General features: G+C 53.1%; 7 protein-coding genes across 7 annotated transcripts; 5 read left to right on the top strand and 2 right to left on the bottom strand.

The window, feature by feature from the left end:
- Window positions 1-384: 384 nt before the first annotated feature.
- Window positions 385-2,052, bottom strand: MRS44_004293 (uncharacterized protein; the record flags this gene model as incomplete). Its single annotated transcript, XM_046277714.2, has 1 exon — window positions 385-2,052. One exon carries the CDS (start codon window positions 2,050-2,052, stop codon window positions 385-387), a length of 1,668 nt encoding a protein of 555 aa, XP_046125757.1.
- Window positions 2,053-2,666: 614 nt separating this feature from the next.
- Window positions 2,667-4,863, top strand: MRS44_004292 (uncharacterized protein; the record flags this gene model as incomplete). The annotated part of the gene is made up of 2 exons (XM_046277713.2): window positions 2,667-4,198; window positions 4,593-4,863. The coding sequence occupies 2 exons, from the start codon at window positions 2,667-2,669 to the stop codon at window positions 4,861-4,863; spliced, it is 1,803 nt and encodes a 600-aa protein (XP_046125756.2).
- Window positions 4,864-5,111: 248 nt separating this feature from the next.
- MRS44_004291 (uncharacterized protein) lies at window positions 5,112-6,262 on the top strand (the record flags this gene model as incomplete). Its single annotated transcript, XM_046271673.1, has 2 exons — window positions 5,112-5,196; window positions 5,256-6,262. The coding sequence occupies 2 exons, from the start codon at window positions 5,112-5,114 to the stop codon at window positions 6,260-6,262; spliced, it is 1,092 nt and encodes a 363-aa protein (XP_046125755.1).
- A 5,514-nt stretch (window positions 6,263-11,776) lies between these two features.
- MRS44_004290 (uncharacterized protein) lies at window positions 11,777-13,714 on the top strand (the record flags this gene model as incomplete). Its single annotated transcript, XM_065622147.1, has 2 exons — window positions 11,777-12,284; window positions 12,363-13,714. 2 exons carry the CDS (start codon window positions 11,777-11,779, stop codon window positions 13,712-13,714), a joined length of 1,860 nt encoding a protein of 619 aa, XP_065478219.1.
- A 1,580-nt stretch (window positions 13,715-15,294) lies between these two features.
- MRS44_004289 (uncharacterized protein) lies at window positions 15,295-16,190 on the top strand (the record flags this gene model as incomplete). The annotated part of the gene is made up of 2 exons (XM_065622146.1): window positions 15,295-15,878; window positions 15,950-16,190. The coding sequence occupies 2 exons, from the start codon at window positions 15,295-15,297 to the stop codon at window positions 16,188-16,190; spliced, it is 825 nt and encodes a 274-aa protein (XP_065478218.1).
- Window positions 16,191-17,084: 894 nt separating this feature from the next.
- On the top strand, window positions 17,085-19,175 carry MRS44_004288 (uncharacterized protein; the record flags this gene model as incomplete). The annotated part of the gene is made up of 2 exons (XM_065622145.1): window positions 17,085-18,850; window positions 18,947-19,175. 2 exons carry the CDS (start codon window positions 17,085-17,087, stop codon window positions 19,173-19,175), a joined length of 1,995 nt encoding a protein of 664 aa, XP_065478217.1.
- Window positions 19,176-19,527: 352 nt separating this feature from the next.
- MRS44_004287 (uncharacterized protein) lies at window positions 19,528-23,389 on the bottom strand (the record flags this gene model as incomplete). Its single annotated transcript, XM_046273134.2, has 4 exons — window positions 19,528-22,507; window positions 22,563-22,951; window positions 23,004-23,321; window positions 23,372-23,389. 4 exons carry the CDS (start codon window positions 23,387-23,389, stop codon window positions 19,528-19,530), a joined length of 3,705 nt encoding a protein of 1,234 aa, XP_046125751.2.
- Window positions 23,390-25,293: the final 1,904 nt, after the last annotated feature.

Raw genomic sequence — 25,293 nt, 5'->3', positions numbered from 1 at the left:
ATCAGACATGTTGAGCTTTTTTGCATGGACAAGATACGAAAACACCATGTCACGACATGTCATTCTGCTCCTGAGAATCGAAACCTGGGAAAGCTTTTTTTGTTATAATCATAGACAAAGGTATGATCTATGAAGGGGGGTCACATGGGACTGAAAATGATATATGAGCGGGAGTGAAGGGACGATATAGATAGACTTGAAATGATGCGATGCCTAGGATGATACGGTGTCTTTCTATGGTGTGAACTGAATGAGCGGCTATGACAGAGATTGGGTGATGGATGTACACGTCTAATATGCCTGCGCATGAGGATGGAATAGATAGTCCAAAGAGACTTGAGCTATGTGTCAAGATATTTGATTCATCGACGAGGTAATTATCAACTACTTCAACTCCAAAACACCCTTCAGCTGATCCAAGGCAGCAAACAAGTCATTGTCGTGATATTTCCTCGCCACGATCTGCAGGTTGACGGGCGCACCCTCAAAGTCACCCTCCTCCCAGAGTTGCCTGACGTGCTTGCAATTCTCACTCAGCGGCGTCGACGAAGAATAGGTCTCCTGTCCCTTTGCCAGCGCCTTGATAGGCGTGGGTACAACGACACCGGGATAGTCGACATAGTTCCACAAGGCTGTGTAGTTCCAGTAAAAGGCGGTCTCGTGGGTACATGCTGGACCGACGAAGACGGGGCAGATGACAATGTCGACGTCTTGCTCTTCCCAGTGCAGGGAAAAGTCGCAGCGGAACTCGTCTCGGATGAGACGCTGCTTGAGAACGTCGTTGGCGCCCAGCTCAGGGCCCTCTGCGTCTTGGGTGATATGTTTTGTCAAGGGGAACATGGGCTCGTCGTTGACGGCGAGGTGTGCCTTGACCGTCTTGCCTCCATCAGGCCAGTAGGCGAGACGGATGTACTTCATTGCCTCGGCAGTTTTGTATGGTTTGAAGGGTTTGAGGGTGAAGTCGGGGGAGTTTTGGAGTTTTGATCGAGCCCACTCGAGAGCCCTGGTTACTGGGGGCTGTGGGATGATGTCTCCATCGTCCATCATGAAGCCGATTTTTAGAGGAGATTTGGATGGACTCTGTGGTGTCTTTAGGCCCGTCCAGGGGATGGGGATGACGCGAGGGTCTCCTATCCAAGGCTTTGCGGATATGATGATTGACATGAGCAAGTCCATGTCTCGTAGCGAAGAGCACATTGGACCTGTGGAACACAGGACATTGAGCTCTGCGCCGAAACCTCCTGGGAGAAAGTCCTTCATGGGCACTGTATAAGATGTTGGCTTGAAGCCGTAGATGCCACAGAAGCCAGAGGGCCCTCGGATACTACCGCCAATGTCGGTTCCAACACCTAGGACTGAACCTCGGAGGGCAACCAGGGCGGCTTCGCCACCTGTAGAACCGCCGGCGGAGAGTTTGATGTTGTGAGGGTTGAGCACACGGCCTCGAGGCGATGTGCTCTCCAGGTGCATGATGGCTTGAGGCTGGTTTGTCTTGCAGTAGAAGACGGCACCAGCCTTGCGAAGGATGGCAACCATGAGGGCATCATTCTCATCCTTGCGTCTGGTATCGAGGTAGCCGACGCTACTCCAATGACCAGCCAGGGGAATGTGCTCCTTTAGACTGATGGGGACACCATGTAATGGGCCGACTGTCTGGCCTGTCTTTTCAAGGTGGGCGTCGAGAGACTTGGCTTGCTCAATCGCTTCGCTCATGAACCACTCGGAAAGACAACTTGTGAGTTGATGAGCGATGATGGCTCTTTTAGCGAATGCAGTTGCAACAGCCACGGCCGTGAGTTTCTTGGAGGCGATGGCAGCAGCGAGGCCAACGGCATCGTATGCCTCTGTGATTTCTATCTCTTGAGGAGATAGCAAGCCACATTCTTTAGGTATGGCCGTGACATTTTTAGGAGGGTTCTCAAAGATGGACTTGGACAAGAAGAGGTCTTGGGGAACTGGAGCAGCAAACTCATCGAGGATGGAATCTCGAAGGGCTGAATACTGCGCCGAACCCGAAGGTGTAGGAACAGGTTGGATGATTTGCAGGGGCATATTGGGATTAACTTCTGTGGTGTGATGAAAAAGAAAGGGTGAGTGAGTATCGTGTAAGTGAGTCCAGCGTAACAATGGTTTATAACATGGACGGTGGCTGTCTGCCACACACTATCTAGAGCGGGGGGGTTGCTTAGACCCGGGTGGGTGGGACGAATCAGAACTAATTGCGCCAGGCACAACCATCAGCCCGTGTGATGATAAACCTCCTCTCTCCCATCAAGCTTGTTCCCGGATGAGGGAATCCGGGGACCAGGGGGCTTGGCAGACGGTGCGGGGGGGGCTTATCATAAGGGCGCGCGGATCGTCTAAGCGAGTTCGGCCATGGGCATCGCCAACCTTGAAGGATTGGACTGCTCCAATCATGAGGATTGCCGCGTTGATCAGGAGGACTTCATCGCGGCTACACTAGAAGAAAGAGAGATGATAGTGTTGCTTAGTAGGAGATAAGTTGGCATGCGGGGTAGAGATATCGTCGGAACGCGGACATCCATGTTGTTGAGCGATTCATGTTTGCCGACTTACACCAACTGGCAAAGTCTATATCAACTCGGCTTTCCCCCTCTGTCGATCTCTCATCCTCATCACCCATCTTCTCATCTTTTACCTTAATCATGTCACATCCAGACGATGTCCCCGGTACCATCTTACTCTGGGATGAATCCCACCACGGCAACGACCTCGGCCATCGCGGCGAGGTGGTTCTTCAGCCTCAGCCCAGCGCTGACCCTGAAGACCCCCTGAACTGGTCGAGAAGACGCAAGCTGGTTGCCATCTCCATGACATATCTCTACGTCTTGGGTGTTGGTATCTGCACTACCGTTCACTACTCGGTCTTGACCCAGATTGCTGAGGCTCAGGCTCTCACTGTCAGCCAGCTCAACCTTGGAACGGGCCTCATGTTTCTCTTTCTTGGTTGGGGCAATTTGTTTTGGCAACCTCTTGCTACGACGTATGGTCGGAGGGGTGTCTACCTCGTCTCCATCATCCTCTGCATCCCGCCCGTTCTCTGGACACCCTTCTCCCACGGGCCATCGCAATGGTACGCCCACCGTATCATTCTCGGCTTCATCGCTGCTCCAATCGAATCGCTCCCAGAGCTGTCAGTCCCTGATCTCTTCTTCGCTCACGAGCGTGGAAGCTACATGGCCGTTTACGCCCTCATGCTCTTCGGATCCAACTTTATCGCCCCCTTCTTGGCTGGCTTCATCCTCGACGGTGCTGGCTGGCACTGGGTCATGTACTTTGCTGCCATATGGGTGCTCTTTTGTTCCACGATTCTCTTCTTCTTTATGGAGGAGACCATCTACTTCCGGAACACAACAGAGACCGATGTTGTTGCGGTGGACGAAAAGACCGGAATGGCAGAGACAACACAGGAAGAGGTTTCTTTCCCACCTCCAAGAACATATGTCCAGAAGTTGAAGCTTGTGCTTCTCCTCCCCGGTCGTCCAACACCCAAGCAGACTCTCATGAAAGTGTGGCGCACCTTCAAGATCCTGTACTGGTTCCCAAACATCACCTGGGCGGGTCTCCTATACGGCACCAACCTGGCATGGTACATGGTCATCAACGGCACAATGTCGTCCATCCTAGGCGGAGAGCCGTACAACTTTGCCCCAGCCATGGTTGGAACTGCATACCTCTCCCCTCTGGTCGCCAGCTCCTTCGCCTCGCTGTGGTCCGGCTGGTTCGCAGACAAGATTGCCCTTCGCTTGGCGCGTCGCAACAAGGGTATTCGTGAACCGGAGCATCGACTATGGGCTCTTCCACTCTCTGCACTCATGTCTACCGGAGGACTCATCATGTGGGGAGTAGGAGCAAGCCATGACCTTCACTTCATGGGTTTAATCTTTGGTATTGGTTTCACCACATTCGGCGTTGTCTGCGGAGGTGCCATCGCGCTAGCATACACTGTCGACTGCTTCAAAGAGATTGCAGGCGAGTCACTCATCGCCGTCATTCTGATCAGGAACACGCTTGGTTTTGCATTCGGGTATGCCATCAACCCGTGGATCGACAGTCTGGGGCTTCAGAACTGCTTCATCTCTGTTTCCATGATTTCTCTCTTTGTCACTGGCACGTTTCTGTGCATGATTGTCTGGGGAAAGCGTCTGAGGAAGTTTTCTGCTGGGAGGTACTGGTCGTATGTTGCAGAGGAGCGGACGTTGAGTCATTAGGAGGGGGTTGACTTGTGGATGAAGTTCTGAACTGGGAAGCAATGACATCCTGTGATGGATGACATTGGGGTCGTATTTAAATCGGTTTAACTCAAATTTACACTGTTGTTGAGTTCAAGTTGTCATTATTTTCGTTGACAATAGAGTCATAGGTGTGAATCTCTTCCTTACGACATGACTAACAGTCAATGCAGTCCGTAGATTCACACTACACAACAATCATTGCAGAAACCCGAAAATACCTATAGATAGATCTTACCTTCCAGAACTTATCCCAGCAACATCATGCCTTGAAATGAAATACGCATAAAAACCAAGCCAGTTCATGCGCTAATCCCCTATTTTCATGTGCAAGTCTAGGGTAGTCGGTTCGGATGCCGAGGCCGAGGTCAACGGCCTCAGGCACGCGCCACCTCCGCCTCCCTCCCTCCACATTCTGGGCGCGAGAGGTGACGTGCCTCGGGATTCGGCGGGCGGGAGCTGGGGACCTCCATCAATTCAATCTGTTCAACTCCATCCCCAGATTATCACCACCTTCATCATCCCATCGCGCATTCCGACCCCCGTCGTCTGCGCTCTGTCCGATCAAGACCTCCTCGACGATAGACATCGCGTCATGGCCGTCGACTGAAGCATCACCCGATCCGACCGACCGACCGACGCCTGCACCAATCCATAGCGCGCGCCTCTCCTTTTTAATTGATCTCCTTTCGTCACGCGGCTGACGTTGAGATGGGGGACCTGAATTCCTCGTCGACGCGCCCGGCGCCATCTTCTGCTTCTAATTCAACCTCATTACCTTCATATTCCTTTTATTCTACAGCTTCGTCGCGCCCATCCCTCGGTCGCATCCTCTCATTACCTCCGCAATGGCTCTCCATGTATGACGAATTTATCACAAAGAACGCCGGTCAGGTATCACAGATCGAGAGCGCCCTGCGGAGTTTAACATACATCATACCAGGTGGGTTCACTCATGTTTTGCGCATGTACATGCAAGGAACTCCTTCTGACCTGTTCTAGGCCGTTTCCGCGATGCCGAGATAGCATCCGAGTCGATCCACTCGGGCGTTCAGCTCCTCTCCCTCTACCATGACTCCCTCCTCCAGAAAGCCATTGCCCGCTTGCCGATGGCGTCTATGCCGTCGGCGCATGCTCGATACACGCGACACTGGACCCAGCGGAGCAGCGCGTACCGCAGGATAGCAATGTTCCTGCAGATGATCATTTACACCGAGATGCTGTGGGAGATGACGGCCAAGCGGCGGGGTGGGGAGCGGTCGCGGTGGAAGGTGGTTGTAATACTTGAAGCACTCAAGGCGCTGTGCCGCCTCCTGCTCCTGCGCATCACGCGGTCGCGGCCGCTGGTGACACCGGTGCTGCCTGAACGGGAGCCCATCCCCGAGAATGCGACAGCCGCGGCTGAAGAGGAAGAGCTGGCCTACCGCAGCGAGAGTGAGCTGATGGACGATGTGTCGGCGATTGGCTCCGACTCTGAATCGACACACATGAAACCGCCGCACGAGCGCGAGTGGGCCATGCCCCGGACGGGCATGAGCCTGCCGTCTCTGCCAGATGCCGGGGACATCAGCTCGTATCTGCTGGGACGCGTGCTAACGGCCGACGACATCAAGCCGGCCACCAAGCTGCTCAACAAGCTCCAGGGGAGCAGCCACGGCGCCGAGATCCTGCAGATCCTGTCACCGCTCATATACGCTGCAGCCATGGCACACAACAGCAGACGAGGGGGCAGCAAGAAGGCCTGGGCGCCTTGGCTAATTGGCTTTGCCGTCGAGTATGCAGCGCGGCAGCTCCGGGAGCGCGGGCTACGGACAACGTCCCTGGAGCGGGAAGAGTGGAACAAGAGAGGCTGGGCGATGGGATGGTGGGCGATGAGGGGCGCCTGCTACGAGAACATCACCAAGGGGGTCGTAGGAGGAGTCAGCAAGAGGATGCCGTCGTTCATTGGAGGGATCCTCGAGGACTACGAGTATCTGTGGGAGAATTACTACTTTAGCACGAGTGCGTAAGGCTCGGAGCAAGGTGGCGAAATGGGCAGATGCAGATATGCTCCAAGATGGATCTTTGGTGTTGATCTCGGAAGAGAAGGATGTTTGGAACTAGGCCAGCAAATAGGGAGGGCGTTTGATCGGGTAATGGACAGGAAGACGGACACGGAATGACGAGCCTTGATCCATCTCTTCTCGTCAACCATGTCTAGATTCGGGATATGATGGCCGGTATAGTGCCTGACGCCAGTGGGGAGTTGGGGATGATCACGACCAAGTGGAGGAGGAGGTTCGGGATCAAGAGGAGACCCCGATCAGCTTCGGAACTCACGAGGGAGACGGAGGAGACACTCAGGCGTTCTGGTGGCCTTTGAGTTGGCCGATTGTGGGTTTGGTTTGGTTTGGTGCAATGTACTCCGCGGAAAGGAGCCGGGGGCCAGAGCACGGACGGGTGCGAGGTAGAAAGTGTACAACGAACTAAAGACAGAACAAGCAAGTAGTTAATCAGTCTAAGAGAAACGAAAGATCGAGACTACTGGCAGAGTAGAGTTCAGGAACCGTCCGTGACGTTTAGGGCGTGGCAGTGCTCGGCCGAGAACATGTCGAGCCCGTGCCTGTGGATCATGTCTGTTGGTTGTCGCAGGGCAAGAGAGCAAAAAGATGCAAGGGTAGGGTTCCCGGGGGGAGTGAAGAAACACGGAGGTGCCGGGGGTTTACCTACGGGTCGGGGCCGGGGGGCCGGCGGTTTTGAATGCGGGTTTCAAGTGAAGTTGGAGGAGTGTGCGGTGGGCTGTTTGAACATGTTGGATTGGATGTGAGAGGGAAACGGGCTGTTGGGACAAAGAAGAAACCTGACGTGCATCGGGGATAAAAAACGAAATGTCTCGGGGGATATTTTGGGATTGTTGGTGGTGTTGTGTTGTCGACCACACAATTAGTTAGAGTAACAGTCGGCAGACAAGTTTCTCGAGTATAACTCGGTGCCTTGCAGCATGTAACCTATAACTGCATGCTATTATTTGGACCCTTAGGGAAACGAATTCGGGAATGACGAGAGAGAGAGTTCAGCAGGGATTGGAGTTTAATGGGCATTTCTTATGTTTCCTCGGACTATAGCCCATTCTCGGGCAGAAACGTTCTGATCTTTTTTGCTGCTGCTGCTGCAAGGCTTCTGTTCCTTGTTTTTGCCTGTGCCGCTCGTCGGCGTCGACGATCGTCAGCTGAGCCAAGAAAAGTAAAAAAGAGGGTGGGTATGTGAAGGAAAGAAACCTTTTTTGTGAAACACTGACGTCGAATGAATTTACTCTGTTCGTCATCAGTCCCAAGCAGAGGGAACCGGGCTGAGGCACGAAGACACGGGAAGAGCGGGAAGACTAGGACGGGTGACATTATCAGAGACAAGACAGTCATTGATGGATTCATGTTTAAAAACAGAAACATTACTTAATATGACGGACAGACACAGAGATAGCGAACCGAGGACGTGACCTGCTTTGACCGCATGTGATCCTGCGATTAAAATACGAAGACGGGTTGATATGGGAATATGCATGTTTAATCAAGATTATATGAATGTTGCTCCGTAAAAAGCACAGAGATACGGAAATGTGCAGACGTAGTGCATGCATGCACCCCATGAAGCTTCATCTTGCGCGGGTGATTGAGTAAAATAGCTGTACAATTTTGTGTGGCATATTCTGAGTAAAGGGTAGGTTGCTTTTTGTCCACCATGATTCAACATCCCAGTGGCTTCGCTGCGCAGCCAATTGATTCATGATCAGAGCCAAGACCGCTCGGCCGCTATACCCGAAATAGAAAACAACTCACACCCAGGCTGCTGGTCCGTGTCACGATATCCTCTGGTGTCCCTGACTAGCACGAAAAAGGGTACGGGCAATCAGGGTGCCACAAGGATCAAGGGGTACAGACCTCCTCCGCTCCGCGGGTAGTAACCAACAGACAAGAAGACAAGCGAAAGGATAAGACGACAAGGTACAGAGAGAGGACAACGGAATGCTACATCGTCATCTTAAAAGCAACGCGGGAAACGCTGTGGGCTGTTCGCTTGCTTTGATGCCCGTTGAAAGGGGGCGAACATGGCGGGTATCCATTTAAACAAGGGGACCCCGTGATACGCGAAATGATGCAAGACCAGGAATCCCCGTGCGCCCTGTTCGCTTCTCGAACACATGGCTCTCCTCCTCCTCTTTCCCGTTCCCGTGCGTGACTCCAGCTTGCTGGGGCTTCGGCATCACAAAACTTGCTAACCGACCTGACGCGAAGTTATGTCGAGAGAGTCATCTGAGCTGGAGCCTTGCTTGTGTTGTTTCCTCTCTGCCAATTTCCACAGGCGCCGCGCCAGTGAAAGCTTACGCTGTGCTGGGACGCACTAAAGCAGCAGAGGGACAAGGTTTCATTAAATTATGCTTTTACAACGGGTAGAGAGAGATAATACACACCCCACTCTCTCTGTCTCTGTCCCCGGTTAACTGGATTTGTAAGGCTTCCACTTCGCTTGCCTTGTCGTTCGTTGCTCGGGTGGGGGAGAAAAAGCTCAGATAGACAAGCGATGACGATGATGACAGCGTCGATCCAGGGGCCAGTCGACGACACAAGATCGAGAGAAGGTCTGTGTTTTTTGTTGAGAGGGATCCAATTCTCATAAGCTGAGCTGGACTGGGTTTACTATACGCCTGTAGCTTACCCAAGACCCGGGTCGAAGGAAGAGGCGTCAAGGCTGTGCACAGCACAGGAAAGGTACGTACGACGTCCTCTGCAGGTCCAATAAGTAGAGTTGCGAGCTGCAGACACGATGATGACGATGCAGCCTGTTGACAAGTTAGGGCCCTAGCCAGGGATCCAGGGGCACATCGCGAGGGGTGATGGTCATCATCATGGATGGGTTGATCCGGCAGATCTGAACCATGTTTGCGCCTTTTTTCTCAACGGTCGGCATGCAGAGAGAAGGAAAAGCAACGTAGACGCAACGACCAACGCTTCTTTTCGCATACAAGGTCGAAATCTCTCTTAGCCAAGACCCCATGTGCTCCCATAACACATTGGATCATGAGAGATGGAGCCAAAAAAGAAGGGGTCTCCTTTTTCGCCCCCATCCCCCTCTCACGCCCCCCCTGGACAAGGTCGTCTAACAGGCACACGTCTCTGATTGGCGGGAAACTGTTTCGAAACGCTCGGCGGCGCGGCGCAGACCGTTGTTGTTTTTTCCACACTCAAAAGAGACAGAGGGATGCTTGCTGATTGATTGTCGCGCGTTTCAGGTGAGAGTTGTCTGTTACAGAGCGCGTTCCAGCAGCATTAAAAAAAAGAGAGATCTGAGGGACTCTGAAAAGCGCGCAAGGCCAAGTACGAGGAACGAGAAGAGAGAAAACGTGAGGCTGGGTGGGCGTCGGGCTTTTTTGGCTTGAGGCTTCATTACAAAAGAATGACTGAGAGTACAGGTACTGGGGGACAAGAATGGAGCCAAATCCCGGAGGAACATGGAGGAATTGGGACATTGGAGCCGGGGGGTGGACAGTGGAACATTTTCCGTTCCCTTTCTCTCGCACAACAACCAGATTGATCATTTTGGTATTAGAGAATAATCCTTCGTTTCTTTTGCAGTTCTTGATTGCAGAGTGTCAATGGGGGGAGATATCCGAACACGACGACGACCTTGTGCATTGAAATGCTGGACAGGGGGAGAAGAAGTTTAGAGAGAGGGAGAGAGAGAGATTCTATCTTTGGAAATGGTGGTGAAACAACGCCTTCTCCCGCTGTACAACCTCCGAGCAGAAACTCGAAGCCATCTACGCCTTAATGGGCAGCAGCAGACACACAAGCACTGCAAGCCATGACGCGCCCGTGAGCTGGCTGGGCTTGGTGACCCGTGTGGTGGTGGTGGTGCATGTGCGAGCAGTGAGCAAATCCTCCTGGGTAGGGATCCCTGACCTTTGGTTAACCCCTGGCGGCGGCGCCGTCGTCCAGCAGTGCAGGGATCATCCTCAAGGTCCCCGCTTGTCGGTCGACGACTGGGAGAATTGTTGGCCCTTGATCTGATGGCTTGGTCGGTGCTGGGGGGGAGAAAGAGTGAGATCGCGATGTGGTTGACTCAGTTGCGAGAGAAGATGAAGAAGCCGAGTTGGATACTGGTAATGTATTGAACAAGAAGAAAAAAGGTCAATGAAGATTGTTCAAGTTGAATCCCCAACGGTTATGACAACTGTTACCCCTTATCTGCAACTAGCCTGCTTTTCTTACTTCTTTTGCGGCATCACCCGCTGTTCAACTCCAACCATGATCCAATCCATAAGCCATGGATCCCTCAAACCCTCCGACATGCTCATCATCCTCTCGCTGTACGTCACGTCACTTTATTCATGCCCTTTTCCTTGCCCATTCTTCACACGCTCACACACGGACAACACACATGTTTAGTTGCCGCCAGTCCCCCAATCTCCACACGGGAACAGACACGAAGGACAATGATGAGCCTCAATTCTCGTGAAACTCGACATCTTTGAGAGAGCGCGCGGCAAGCCTTCTAGGTAAGGTACTCGAACCAAAGTACCTGCAGAGACCCTCTCCCGTCCCTTCCTTCTGGGTCCTCCCCAGCCCGCGCGAAAGTGGTGCCAGTGGTCCAAGCACACAAAGCAGCCAGCCAGGCACAAGCAAGGCAACCTAGGCAAGGCCCGCCCTGGGAAGCTGCTGGAGTAGAGCAGCAGGCTCCTTCCTTCCAGTCAAGTAACCCAGTGCCAGTACGTGCACCTGCATATACATAGGAAGGCGCTGAGCGCGCGCTCGCCCCTTCCCTTCCCTTCTTCCCCTTCCCACACTGTCTGCACCCACGCGCTCGCTCGCTCTTTCTCGTTCCCTCACACACACACACACACCCCGGACACAAGCAAAAAAGAAGGCGATCTAATTATATTCGGAGAAATATCCCGGGACCGCACACGCCCCCCCTCCCCCTTCCCTTCTCCCAATCAATTCGTCCCTGAACCATTTTCCCTAGGAAAGAGAAGGACCCAAGCTGCCCAGTGCCCGGCGCCCGTAGCTTCCTTTCTACACCACCCTTCCCACCCCCATTCTGCCTCCTCCTCTCCTCCTCCCCCCGTTTCGTTCTTTTGCACTTGACAACTCCAAAGCCCAGAGCATCACCAGTCTTTGTTTTCTTTCGTTTCTTTTTTATTCTTTTTTCTTATTGTTTCTGATTCAACACTCTCGCTCAATAACGAAAGTTCCCATCCAAGGGACTTTTAACACTCGCTATTGTCTCTCGTTCTTCGCTCGTTTCCGGGAATCCCAAGGAGGAAAGGAATCGACTCAAACCGCTTCTGTTGTGCCATTTGGTATAATCAGCTCGCCACTACAACACGTTCGCTTCTCAACGACCATCACGCATTCAAGGAAAAACAACACCACTTTTTAGCTCACTCGACCAAAACAAGCTCGCATAGCCGAAAAATCAACCTAACCGTCGTTGCCGATTACACGCTGCAGTCGATTCCCCGTCTATCCCCCATGTGAGCGCTGCCCATGGATCCGAGCCAGAACCAGAGCCAGAGCCCCCAGCAGCAACAACAACAACTCGAGCTTCAGCAGTACCAGCAGCACATCATGTCGCAGCAGCCGAGCCCTTCGCCGTCTCACCAGCAGCAGCACCATGACGCCACTCCTCAGGATGTCCTCGCCGAGGCAAGGAAGAACCTCCAGGTCCTGATCGATTCAGGCCTGTCCAAGGATCTCCTTCATCAATGGGTCGATGAAAGCCAGTCGCTCTCTTTGAGCCTGAACGCCATGCCCTCGATGTCTTCGATTCCCTCTCAACCTCAACAGCAGGCTCCTCCCGCCTTTAGCCAACCTCAACAACCGAATCCCGCTCCCAGCGCTGCTTCACTCGCGCCTCCTCCGCCACTTCGATGCCCTCCTCCACCTCCTATTGTCCCGAATATCCCGACCGTGACGACCACTCCCACCAGTTCATCAACTGCCACCACTCCATCCGCCGAGATCAAGCGCGAAGCCGTCCCCGAGGAGGTCCCTTGTATGTCATACTCACCTGACCGCAGTTGCCGTCGATTTCCTTGCTTCTCTGCACTTGCTGACTGATTTGCTAATCAAGACAATGAAGCAGCCATCTTCATGCCGCCCCAGGCCCCCTTCAGCCATCGCCCTCGCATCTCTGTCTCCTCAACGAGCTCCGGCTCCTCCGGCCATGCTTCCATCTGGTCTACCAACTCGGGCCAGTCATCCATGTCTTGGCAATCATCAACCTCCAACTGCGCCCGATCTCAGGCGCCTCTCCCTCTCCCTCCATCCAACCCGATCAGCGGACCACTTGGCGCCATTGGTGCTCCAGTCGGCACCGCCGGAAAGACCAACATTTACTGGTGTACCTCGTGTGAAACGAGCTTCAAGCGCAAGTACGACTGGAAGCGCCACGAGGACGAGTTCCACGAGCGCTGGCGCAAGTACCCCTGTCCCGAGCCTGGTTGCAACCGAAGCTTCTGGGGTTCCAACTCGTTCAACCAGCACCACAAGCAGTGCCACGGCTGCAAGACGTGTCCCCACGCCGAAAAGGTGGTCAAGTTCCTTCGAAAGCGCAAGTACTGGGCCTGCGGCTTCTGCTCTGCTCTTCACCCGGCTCGCGAGCGCCATGTTGAGCACGTCGCCCGCCACTTCGAGTCTGGTATGACCAAGGGTGACTGGATGCACTCTCGGGTGGTGTATGGTCTCCTGCACCAGCCCCTGATCCACGAGGCTTGGGACGCACTTGTCGTCAGCAAGCAGCCTGAGTATAATGGCCGAAGACCCCAGTTCAGCTGGCACCCAAGCAAGACGGGCCGCGCCCAGGGCTTCCTGGAGAACGAGAGCCCCGGCCAGCTGCAGGATCTCCTCGAGTTCTTCTCTGGCGATGAGGGTGAGGCTCAGTGGATTGTCAGTGTAGCTTACGACCTCGCCGATATCGTCCTCACCTCAGCGCCTATCCCCTCGCCTCAGTACTCGCATACGAGCCTGGCACCCCAGGCGTTCCCTCACGACCCTCGCATGTCCTTCATGACACTGCCTACTCAGAGCCACCCTGGCCACCAGTCGATGATGCCTTCGCCGGATCCTCAACAGGCTTCGTTTGCAGCACCTTTCCGCAACACAATAATGGTGCCATCCCAGCCATTCACACCCCAACCGAGACCATCTCCGGATTCTTCGTCTCACTCCCCCATGGGACCCTCGACTTCGCCTTTGATGCCTCCGCCCGCGTCTTCGCCACTCGACAAGCGCGAGCTGCCACCACCACCTCAGGGCCAGGAGACCGGTGAATCAATGATGGACTTTGAGTATTCGCCGGCTCCTGTGGTATTTGACGACTGGGAGAGCATCATCCTGGAGCAACCGGGACAACAACAACATAACGGAGCACCAGCCGACTGGGGCATGGTGCAATATTTCAACGACCCTCGGGTCACATCATGAGCTTACCTCGTTTGAGCTCGCCATTCTTTTGAGTTTCTGGACATTGCCGAGCCATTTGTTTTCCCCTTGTGAGCAAGGGTTGCGTATCAACATGCCCCAACACCCCCCTACCCAACCCTACCCAACTTTGGGTATCCCACGTTTCCTTGAATCGAACTGAACCCAACCCAACCGAACCGATCACCTTGGACCGACTCGACTTGTCCTTGTGCGAGCATTTCCTTTTATTTCCTTAGTAGATAATGATAATACCCCTTCATCGAGACGACAGGTGAGGGCATCTGTGGTTTTGTTTGTCATCTTGTCATGGCAGGTGCTGGAAATGGAATGTATGGGGCTTCTTATGTCCTGGATTTAAAAAACGGAGTTGGAGGCATTGTGCCGTGTCGTGTTTATTGATTTCCTTGAATGTCTTGACGGACGAGAATAACCGAGCGAGGGAGGAGAGAGAGAGAGAGAGAAGACAAATGGAGGAGGTTGATGCACGAGCTGCGGCGATGCTGCATAGTTGGCCAGCGGCTCGCTGTAAGATATATAGGACATGGAAAGGAATAGAAAAACCCGGACGGGATGATTTTGAATGACTTTTTTGAGAAACCTTTTGTGTGTCAGTATGGGAATGTGGCTTTTATCTATGTGTGAGGGCGTTGAGCTCGAATGCAAGGGGCTTAGTGGCAGGAATGAAGCTTGTCTCAGACAAGGATTGATGGACGCATGCCGGCTTGCATGGCGTCTGTATGTCGTGTATTATGTGCGTTGGAGGGAGAGGGTGAGATTGAGATGAGCGGTGGATGGACATGTATGTCTTGGACGTGCATAGTCAGTTGAGACTGCGTCCCTACATGTAGGTCAGGTTTCAGTCTATGTATGACATGGTAGCCAATGCGAGTTGAGCAAGCCTAAGTTCAAGTTATGCTTTGCAGTCGATGGGTATTAAACTGGGGCGGTGACAACTGAGTTGTTTAGGCCGAATGGTGAGTGACTGGGGCCTTGTACTGTTTGTGAATAGTAACTTGTTTCTATTCTTGGCTCAAAGTTTAACTCATTCCTTGGCCTGTGAGAACTAATCATCACTGCTAACTCCCACTGACGGTCACCGTCGCCACCTAGGCTTCAAAGAAAGGACTGAACAAAGAAGACGGCCGAGGAAACGGCCCTGATGGGAAGTGACATACAACAAACGGATCTCGAGTTTGTTAATTCGTCCAGAAAGGCTGTAGGCAAATGTGTTCGTTCCCAGCATGCTGTTAGGGTACATGCCTGGGCATCTAATAACACCAGGGACAATACAGTGAAGATGGGCTCTTGTACAGGAAAGAGTCAATGGGCTGTAACAATGCACGTTTGTTCCGGGGGTCTTTGTCCTGAGTCCAAGTGAACAAGACAGGACAACGGCTACGAACATCAAGAATACATGCCTGAATAAGGCAACATGACCAAAGAAATGGCAATTAACCCTTGTCAAACTTGTATATACAGTGTCTCTCTGCCACAGATGATTACTTTCTCACATTTGCATTGCCAGACTCGACAGTGTTCTTCAACAATATCTTTCTTTGTACAGACTGTTAGTGATCACCATGTCTCACGAAAAGCCTCACGACAACCCCAGAAAGCTGACAGAGGACATGCCTCTCGGCGCCCGCATCGGCATGAACATCATCCTCGCTGCTGCACCTCCCACGCTCCGCAGACACGCTATCCGTCGTCTGGAGGGAGGTCCACGACCTATACGCAAGACTAGGGCGGAGAGGCAGCGTGAGTGGGAGATTGAACAAGCTCGCAGGGCTAGGGAAGGGACGTCTAGGAGCGATTGGACTCCTCAGGCTAGTAGTCCATGTCCTTGGGATGAGGACGAGGGAAGTGGGAGTGATTCTGAGATCAAGGGTGTGGGAGCTTTGGGCGCTGATGAGGAGCAGGTTGAATCGAGAGAATCGAGGGCTCCTGCTCTGACTGGCAACGAACCTTACTTTATGTCAGGGATGGAGTGGACAGACACCCCCTCTCGCAGCTCTCAACCTCCAGGATTCACTCGTGAGCCGAGCCAGAACCCTCTGAGTACTCTGCTGCGCGGGGGACGACGAGAGCTCACGCAGCAAGGGAGAAACAAAAAGAAGAGAAGAGAAACGCCTCCACCAACTTGTCGAAAGCTCCCTGCAGCAAAGTCAGATGGGCATTTCCCCCTTTTGAACCCGAGGCGGCAAGCATGACGACAGGTTACCAACGGATATACAGGTGGTCTAGCCAAGTTGACGGCGTCCCCGATGACTTGCGCCCGGTTGATGATGGTCGTACTTCTGTTTCCACCGCCTGGCCCGGTCCTCATACTGATGCTGGTGATGAAGTCGGACCTAGCGAGAGTATTAGTGTCATTGGCGACGAAGCAGAGGATGGGGGGTTGTACAGAAGGGGAAAGATTGCGCCTAGCTCTCGGGAGAGTGCGAAGCAATCTGAGAGCACGAAATGGTCTCAGTAATGTTAGACCGTCCGAACCGTTGATGAATTAGGGGTGCAGTCGGTTTATGTAGTGGTGCGCGAGTTATGACAGAGTTGCTGTGCTGATGGCGAATCTTGATGGACTTGACTTGTGGAGTTTTGACGATGCAGACTGGTTGAGTTGAGATACCTATACATCAGTCATTTACTTTTCAGTAGACCAATAGACTTATTTCCTTTGTTATTACTTTTTTTTGTAGATGTCGTGTATAAGTGACCTAGTTGTTCATGTTGGAGAAGGTGGTAGCAGACAAGGGAGGATATTTAATACATCAACATTGCTATTTGGTATGATATCAGCTTGGCGCCGTTGTTAGTAGCTCTTTATGGATTGGTATCTTCGCATGTATCTATCTCGGAGTAAGAGAAGTATCCAAGGTTGATTGGGATCCGTATCGACTCCCTAACTGGCCAATCTTTTACCAAGACTTAATGAAGCTCGTTATCAAGATGGTTTATCATTGATACCCATGGCTGAGACATGAAGACCATGATAAATATACATTAAATGGCCAAGTTGGAGTGTAAGTGAGGCTCCTTCCTAGGTCGGTAGGTACCGACGACATTGATGGTTCTACAGCACGTGACCACGCATGACCTTTGAGCAGATATCACAGATCCAAAGTTTCTCTTGCAAAAATACAGTAAAAAGCGTCTTTTTTCCACAACAAATGTTGTCTATATAAACTGACTATAACAGCATTGGCGACCCCGGCAACTCAATATCTCAATCTGTGGAGTTGTAGACCCTGGGCTCGCTCTGGGGTTGATGTCATCACCCACCAATTAAAAGGACCCACCTCGAGACGCGACGCGATGCGATGCGATTGAGCCTCGTCTTGAACTACCTATTAGAAGATACTTGCCTCCTGCGATGAATACCCTCGACGACGACCGCCTGTCGGCGAGCTCGGCCGAGTCGGACCACGACAATGACCGCCCCGACCAGGATAACGATGCCGACGAGGCCATGGAGGATGTCGACGATAATGGCGACCAGGACGCCGACGCCGGCGACGACGATGACAACGGAGACGATGATAACAACGACGACGAGGAAGATGATGATAATGGCGAAGATGCCGAGGGAGATGCTGAGGGCGATGCGCAGGATAGCCAGGCGCCCGCTACAGACTCCAACGACCAGCCCGACGACAAGGTCAAGACAGGGACGGCAGCAGAGTCGAGGCAAAAGTCGGCCACGCCAGCCCCCAAGATGTACACGAAATGGCCCGTCCCGAGCCCCGAGGTGATCAACGCGAAGCTATACGACATCGTCCCTACCATGGCAGCGCCTCAGTCCACCAGCGTCAACGCCATGGCCATCACCCCGGACCTGCGGTACTGGATCACCGGAGGGTCTGATGGGTACATTCGCAAGTACGACGGGCCTAATACCATCAACGGGAAGCTGCCCTTGACGGTTGCCCAGAGGCACCCCTTTGTTGATAGCGTTACAAAGGCTGGTATACTCATGTCGTACTGGGAGAACGAGGAACCTTCACCTCCCGGGAGGGGCGACCAAGAGCATGTTCTGTCTCCCGTATACTCTCTCGCTGTGCACTCCGAGGCTCTCTGGTTACTATCTGGTCTTGAGTCGGGAGGTATAAACCTGCAGAGTGTGCGTCATGACGAGGGTAAGCGCATCCACTGTCTGCAGCAGCACAAAAACGCCGTGAGCGTCTTGACGCTGGCCCAGGACGAGAAGAGCGTGCTCAGCGGCGGCTGGGATAAGAATATCTTTGACTGGGATCTCAACACGGGTCAGACCACACGGAGCTTCGATGGCAATTCCGGTCAGATCTCTGCCATCGAGCTGCGTCCTGCGAGCGGCGCTCCCATACCTGAAGAGGCGGATGAACCTATCCCGTCAACCACCATGTCGACAAACAACGGCGCCCCGCCCGCTAGCGGCAACTTTACAAACGGACTCACAAACGATGGCATCGACGAGCCTAGTGCAGAGAACGGCGCCGACGAGGGCCAGGCGTCTCCAGCTCACGATAGTCTTTTTGGTGGCAGTGACGCGGGGAGTCTCTTTGGCGAGACAAAGGGGGACCAGCCGTTTGGTAACGATGATGACGAGTTTGGCGCTGCTTCTATGGATATGATGCCTGGACATGGGCATGATGGCGGTATGGATCATTCAGCGGATATGGCGAGCCTTGAGGCGGCAAAGGAACCGGAGACGCAGCCGCCACCTACACAGCAGACGGGAGATGCCATGGACGTGGACCCTGCTCCAACACAGACGACAGAACCAGCAGCTCCGAGTCAAGCAGATCAGCAACAAGCTAGTGCTGAAGTGACTGCCCTTAAGCGATCGCAGTCACCAATGCTCTACACATCCAACCACGCCCCGACACAGCACGATCCCACACAAACCTCTTCAACAACTTTCCTCTCAGCCGCTATCGACGGCCCCCTTCGCGTTTGGGACAAGCGACAACCAGACCCCGTAGCCCGCATTGGTACTCGACCTGGTGTTCCCCCTGGTGTATGGGTACTTGCTGGAGTCCCAACGGCAACATCATCTACGCTGGTCGAAGAAACGGCACTGTCGAGGAGTATGATATCCACAAGGCCAGGAGAGGTTGGGAACCTGAGCGTTCTCTCAAGTTTCCTGCGGGTAGTGGTGCCGTGAGTGCCGTAAGACCCATGCTGAACGGCAGACATCTGGTGTGGTAAGTACATACTCTCTAATCTTGTTTATGGCAGCAAGCTAACAATCCCCAGCGCCTCCCACGATATTCTCCGTCTTTACGACCTCCGAGAGTCTCGCGCCATTAAGCACTCCACTGTACCCTTCCTCATTATCCCCGGCCCCCCTCGCGCAGGCGTCATCTCCAGTCTCTACATCGATCCCACGAGCCGCTTCATGCTCAGTGCTGCCGGCACAAGGGGCTGGGAGGGCACCAGCACAGAGGTATTGATTGGATACGAGATCAACGTCACGAGCGGCTGAATTGGACTCTATCACCATGGTTTTGTTCTCTGGCGTTGGAGTTGGGTAAGTAAACTGGCACGCCAGCTTGGAGTAGTTGCATCATTTCTGGCTAGACAAAACATCCATCCATTCTTCTTGTAATCAACACCTGTTCTGAACAAGTCCCTCTTTGTTGATTCCATTCCTAAACATGACTTCAATACCAATCTACAGCATATCACAAACATCATCACCAAGACGCAACACCAAGAATATCAAAACATTTGTAATCCTTCATAGCCGTTGTTACCTAAAGTACAAAAAGTGCCATCTGCCCTACCATACCTACCCATATCCATACCCATACCCGTACCCATACCCATACCCACTATCACTCAAAACTAATCAAGTCATCATCGCCATCATCGCCATCGCCACCGCCCTGGCTACTCTGCGACTCCGCCGAACTCGAACCAGCGTAGTCTGCCATACTCGTGAACCCCGCCGCCGCATCAAGGACCATGTGCTTCCTGCTCGGCTGCTTAGCAGCACCGACACTGACCTCGCTGTTAGCTACTTCAGCACCTCGCTTCGGCGACGGCACTGGGATCGTGTACTTGGTGTGCAATGGACGCCCACACACTCGCGTGCAATCAGCCGCCATGGTTGTCTGGCGAAACGATACACGAACCTCCATCGGACGCGAGCTAGACGGGCCCTGTCGCCTCATGTCCTCTCGAAGCATGGCATCTCGTCGCTGCACCTTCTCCGGGCTCCACTTCTCCGACAACGAGTCTTCAGTCAACGTGATGGCACGGCTCTCAAACGGTGTCTGGGGGTTGTCCAGTCGCCTTGGCTCGCTCGGCCCGGCCTGCGACATGTGGGCATAGTAGCCCATCTCCATCAGTTCCTCGCTGGTAGGCTCTTGGTGGGCAGCCTCGGATTCGGGCCCTCGCCTTCCACCTGCGAGGTGGACATCTTTGCCAGGCAATGCCGCGTTCTGAGTATGACCTCCTCGATGAGCTCGTCCGCCTCTGCCACCTCGGTTACCAAAGTTCCTGCCGCCTCGTGAAGCGCCATTCCTGTTTCCTGGTCTTCCGCCTCGACCCTGTGGCAAAGGCCTGCCTCTAAGGGGCAGCGGGACTGAGGGAGCCTTGTTGCATTTGTGAGGGCATTCGCAAGGATCTCCGCAAAAGGAACCACACCCATGACCACATGAAAGGACTTTCTCACAGGCGTGTCTGCACTTGAGACGGGCTTGGTCGGATGGATGGCATGTCGTCTGACAGGCATGACCGTTGGGGCATTTCTCATTGCACTTCTGATTGCAGCCACCTCCAGGAATGGTATCCCACGTATCAACCTCTCCGATCTCAGTTACTTTGCCATGCTTCTTGCAAGTGACTGGGAGAAAGCTGTTGATGCACTCGTTCTCGACGAAGACATCATACACCTTGGCCCAGGTCTTGCAGCTCGTCTGAGTTTTCTGCACAAGATTCAGGGCGTCGCCGAAGATGTACATGCCGCGCCTTGCTCGACTCGTCGCAACCACTGCTCGGTTTTCATTGTCAACGAAACCGGGTCTGGAACTTCGGACCAGAGAGAGGAGAATGATGTCGTTTTCTTCGCCTTGGAACCCGTCAACTGTTCGGACGGACCACTCCTTGGTGGGGTGGAAGTTGAGGAGGACCTGGTCTCGTCGGAGCTTTTCGAGAAGCAGGTTGACTTGACCCTTGTAGTAGGTCAGGAGAGTGATGGCAGATGGTCGCACGTCGTTCATCACCAAGTATCTCACAAACCGAACCATCATGTCGGCCTCTCTGGGGTTCGAGAAGGAAAAGTCGTCAGGGCTCTGCGCCTCGGGCCACTGGTGATGAAACCAGAAGAGATTCAGCCCACCCATGCCTGGGACTGGTGGTCGAACAGAGGGATCGGTGACAGAGTGGTGGTCCTTCAGTTCTGGATAGAAGGTATTGACCACTTCTCGAATGGCGGGAATCATTCGGCGCTGCACGCGTAGCATTGAGAATGGAAGCTCGAGCTGGACCAGTCGTTGGAACAGGGAAACGTGCATGTTGTACGGTTCTTGGCCCAGTTCGCGAACATCAATGTGTGGAACCAGTTGTTGGTGATCGCCCACAAGTACTATCTGATCCAGAGATGGATACATCGCCGATGTGATGTTTGCTTCTCTGGTCTCAGCCGCCTCTTCAATCATCAAGATGCGAGGCTTCAACGCAGCGATGAGCCCAAGATACTTGGCCAATCCTGTCGTTGTGCAACCCAGGATCTCGATGCGTTCGTGGCGAATGATTCTGGCACTCTTTTCCCAGTTGCCAATCTTGATTTCGTCGCACGCTGCCTTGTACTCTCTGAGAAACGTGGGAAACTTCTCGGCCACCTTGCCAACAAGTCGCTTCTGGAGATATCGGTAGACCATGCCACGTTGCGCCGGCTTGATGTTGTACAAGTTTTGATGCATGGTCAAGAGCTTAGAAGCCTTGTAGAACCAAGCAGCTTCTCCTGAGTTGGCGCTTGGGACAGTACCGGTGACAGTGAACTGAGTTGAAAAAAACTGGCCCTGAAGCCGTTCTTTCTCGTCCTCTTCTTGGTCGTCAGCTTCAGCGGGGTCATCATCCATGGTGGGAGGTGCAGTTTGACCACTAGGGGGGCGGTAAACATAGGTCTGGTCCGATTCGATGTATCCATCAAGCCATTGCACCATGGAGCTGGAAGAGACCTCTCCATTGTTCTCGTTCACCAAGGGTGCGCACTCCCACTCATCGTCATCAAGAGAGTCGAACTGTTCTTTCGTGATAAGTTCTGCTTCATAGAACTCCTCAGCAGAGATCAAGTTGGATGGGAAACAGGTGGACAAGGTGTGGTCAATCCGGCTGAGGATTTTCTTCCGGGAACTTTCTCCCTTGACAGGCCCGCGCGAAAGACTGGAATTCTTTCTGATGTTGAACAAGGTACGGGAGTCGATCTGTTTGTCCTCAGTGCGACCACCGAGACGGCAAATGACGGCGCCAAAGTCAGAATCACATCGAGTGAGGAGCTGGTCAAGCGCATGATTGGTCTGGGCAGCAACCAATACTGGAGGGAATGGCTTTTTCTTTCCATAGATTGCCTGGAGTGTGCGAACATGGCTCTCTAGGGCAACGACGGATGTAAAAGTCTTGCCGGTGCCAGGGGGGCCTTGGACGACGGCCAGCTCACGAGACGTCATGCGCTTGAACGCCTCGACTTGCGATGAATCAAACGAATTGGCGCCATCTGAAACCTGAGCAGTTTGACTTGGGGCCTCCTGAAGGTAGGCAGCCTTGGGATCACGGGCGTGCCCATCGATGATGTACTTGTCGAACTTGGATCTGGGACAAGACATGGTCAGTCTGCTTCCGCATAAAGGGGCAAAGAGAAACTCACTCAAACAGGGCAGCATGCTGAAGCCCAACCATTGCGTGGCGGACAGCCTCGAAGTAGCCACCCTTCGCCTCAAGCATGACTAGTTCGGCAGAGGGATCGAGGATGGCGTCCTGGCAGTTGGACCAGAATATTTCGATTCGAGGAGGTGTGTTTTCGTTCTCTCCATCATCCGGATTGGGCTCAAGGCCTCCGATGAGGTATCTTGCGGCAACGACAGCGACGTAGCACTGAGTCTTGAAATTGTCCCGGCTCGGCGAAAGGGCAACAAGAGTGCCAGTGGTAAGACGTGTGCACTGGCTCCAGACAACCTGGGTAGGAGAACGCTCCGTGGAGAAGGAGATTCTACAGGCTGGTCCAGCCCGGGCAAACATGTAGCCTTGCACGTGGACCTTGTAACAGTGAGTCAGAATGTCAGAGATCAGTGGAGGGGCCTTGACGAACCTGAGTGTAGATGTAGAAATCTGAACCCTCCGCCATCTGAGGGCGATTTCGGAACTCGTTGACAGCTCGGCGGAGGAGCTCTGTGCCCTCGAAACGGCACATGCGGTACTGTGACTCTAAGTACCCGTCTTTTTCGAGAGCTTCGCCGTCCAGTGTTGCTAGAGGCACCACAGGAGGGTCGGAAGCCATCAGCTCTCCGGGCTCAGGGATCTCGGGCATTGTTTGCCATGGATTGAGTTGAGTGTCTCCCTCAGGCTCCAGCTGTCTGTTCAAGACATATCGGGAAATGATTTCAAAGGAGGGCGGCTCCGCCTGGAGCTGGGAAGAGTGTGTTAGCGCGCGCAGAGGGGGAGAATGAGGAATTTTACCTGTTCGCCTTGCTTCATGATGGCACCGACACCAAATGCACCTCGTCGTCTCTGCTGGATGTCAGTATTGATTCATGGGTTGGAGCTGGCGTATGGGTAAAGGGCAAGAAGAGGTAGTACGGGAGGGCAGAGCGGAGATGCATGGAGGGCAAATAAGAGGAGCAGAGGGGAACAAAGGGCAAATAAATGGCTTACTGGAGCAGTGATTCTATGGACAGAACAAAGCGACGACTGGATGATGATGATGATGGAGAAGAGAAGAGGAACGGGAAGAAGAGGAGCGTGTTGTTCGTATTGACGAGGGGACAAGAAGCGAGGAATGAGAGCCCAGGAGGAGGGGAAGAGGGAAGGAACCAACTTTGAAAGACCACTGAAAAGGCCGTCGCGATCAAAACAAGATCAGAGCAGGTGCCCAGGTAACCGACCAGGTGCGGCGATGAGGTTCCGCCCACCAACTCTGAAACCGAGAATGTAACTGCTGTCAAGCCTTTTTCGCAGGATGGATGCCACTACAGTAGCATGCGCAAATGAGAAAGGATGATGAAAACAGAAGAATGTGCGTGATGAAGAGAGGAAAAAAAGAAGTAAGGTGCGGGAGTTGGAAGGTGAGGGAACTTGGGAAGGAGTTTACCCACCAGGAGTTTTTTTTAGGGGGAAGGTACCTAAGGAAACGCTGCAGTCAACCGAAGCAATGACGCACGGTAATTGACAGTTCCTGGCACTGGCAATGCACTGCTAGCTTTAGAATTGTATGACGAGGTAGTGTGTTCAAATCAAAGGAGGTGAGCGGCCATTGGTTGATAACACTTGCCAATAAGTACCCAACCAGTGTGTTTTAGGAAGAGTTTCAGTGCACTTGGAAAGATTCTGTTGCTTTGATTCTTTTCCAGCGTTCTTGGATGCAGGGAGTGCTGTTTTCCTGATCTCTTGGTCAAGAATGCGCAGCGACGATGGTTCGACGACGCCCAACACTCGCCCCTGGCCGCGTATTTCCGCGGTGCAATCACCACCCAGATTTTCTACAAGCGGTAGAAATCGCTATCCAGGAAGTGCCAGGGATGTTTCGTCCGTCTCGGTCTCGGTTCGGTTCGAATGTCTCGAAGTGGTACGGGAGTCGACGTGTGTAGAAGGACTTGGTTGAAATTTTCGGAAGGTGTCGTAGACGGGAAGGCTTGGTAAGCCTCGGGAGGGTAGAGTGATGTAATCTAAACTAGATTGCATGCTATAGTGGTGGACAAAGAGATGGAAGGAGCTTGGTGCTCTGAATGCTGGAAGAAGGCCAAGGATGATCTCCTGGGTGTTCCAACCTCAACAGAGGGCATATAGGAACGAGTACTCACTGAAAGCTTCTTCAAGACAATGTTCCACTATCCAAAAGAAAGAAACACTTGTGCTGTCCCTCGTCGAGTAGTGTCTCTGGAGGAAGCGTCAGGGGCAAACTGGGAATTGACAGCCGAGCTCTCTTGTCGATATTCCAGAAAATGGAAAGGAAAGAAAGATGGAACAGAATTGGATTTTTATGGTGATTCTGTGCGCAGAAGGAAATTGAAAGGGCGCAAGGAAATTCTACGGAGTGACGCGGCAGAGATATTGAGGCATCGGGACGCTGCATCTAGTGCCACACTCGCACTGACAGTTTGCCCAGCAGGGTAGATTTTTGCACAGAAATCCGTTTGTTCCAATGCCCGTTCTATTATTAACACGCTCCCGTCTCTTTTTCTGTAGATTTCCAGCAAACATCTTGGCGTAGAATACATATCATGTGTTTGTTCGTGATACCTGCATCGCCAAGTCTCACTGTACCTCGCATTAGCATATTTCTCAAGCCACATGCATCATCAGTCTTAACCGATCAAACATTCCAGAATTTCTTCGCACAACGTTTGATCAACGGTGAGTGACTCAGGCCGTTGCATCTGCTA

This window comes from Fusarium solani, assembly GCF_023522795.1.
Source record: "Fusarium solani strain SB1 chromosome Unknown bctg00000002, whole genome shotgun sequence".
Classification (NCBI taxonomy): Eukaryota; Fungi; Ascomycota; class Sordariomycetes; order Hypocreales; family Nectriaceae; genus Fusarium; species Fusarium solani.
The sequence above is the reverse complement of the archived record's forward strand: the minus strand, read 5'-3'. Positions and strand labels throughout refer to the sequence as shown.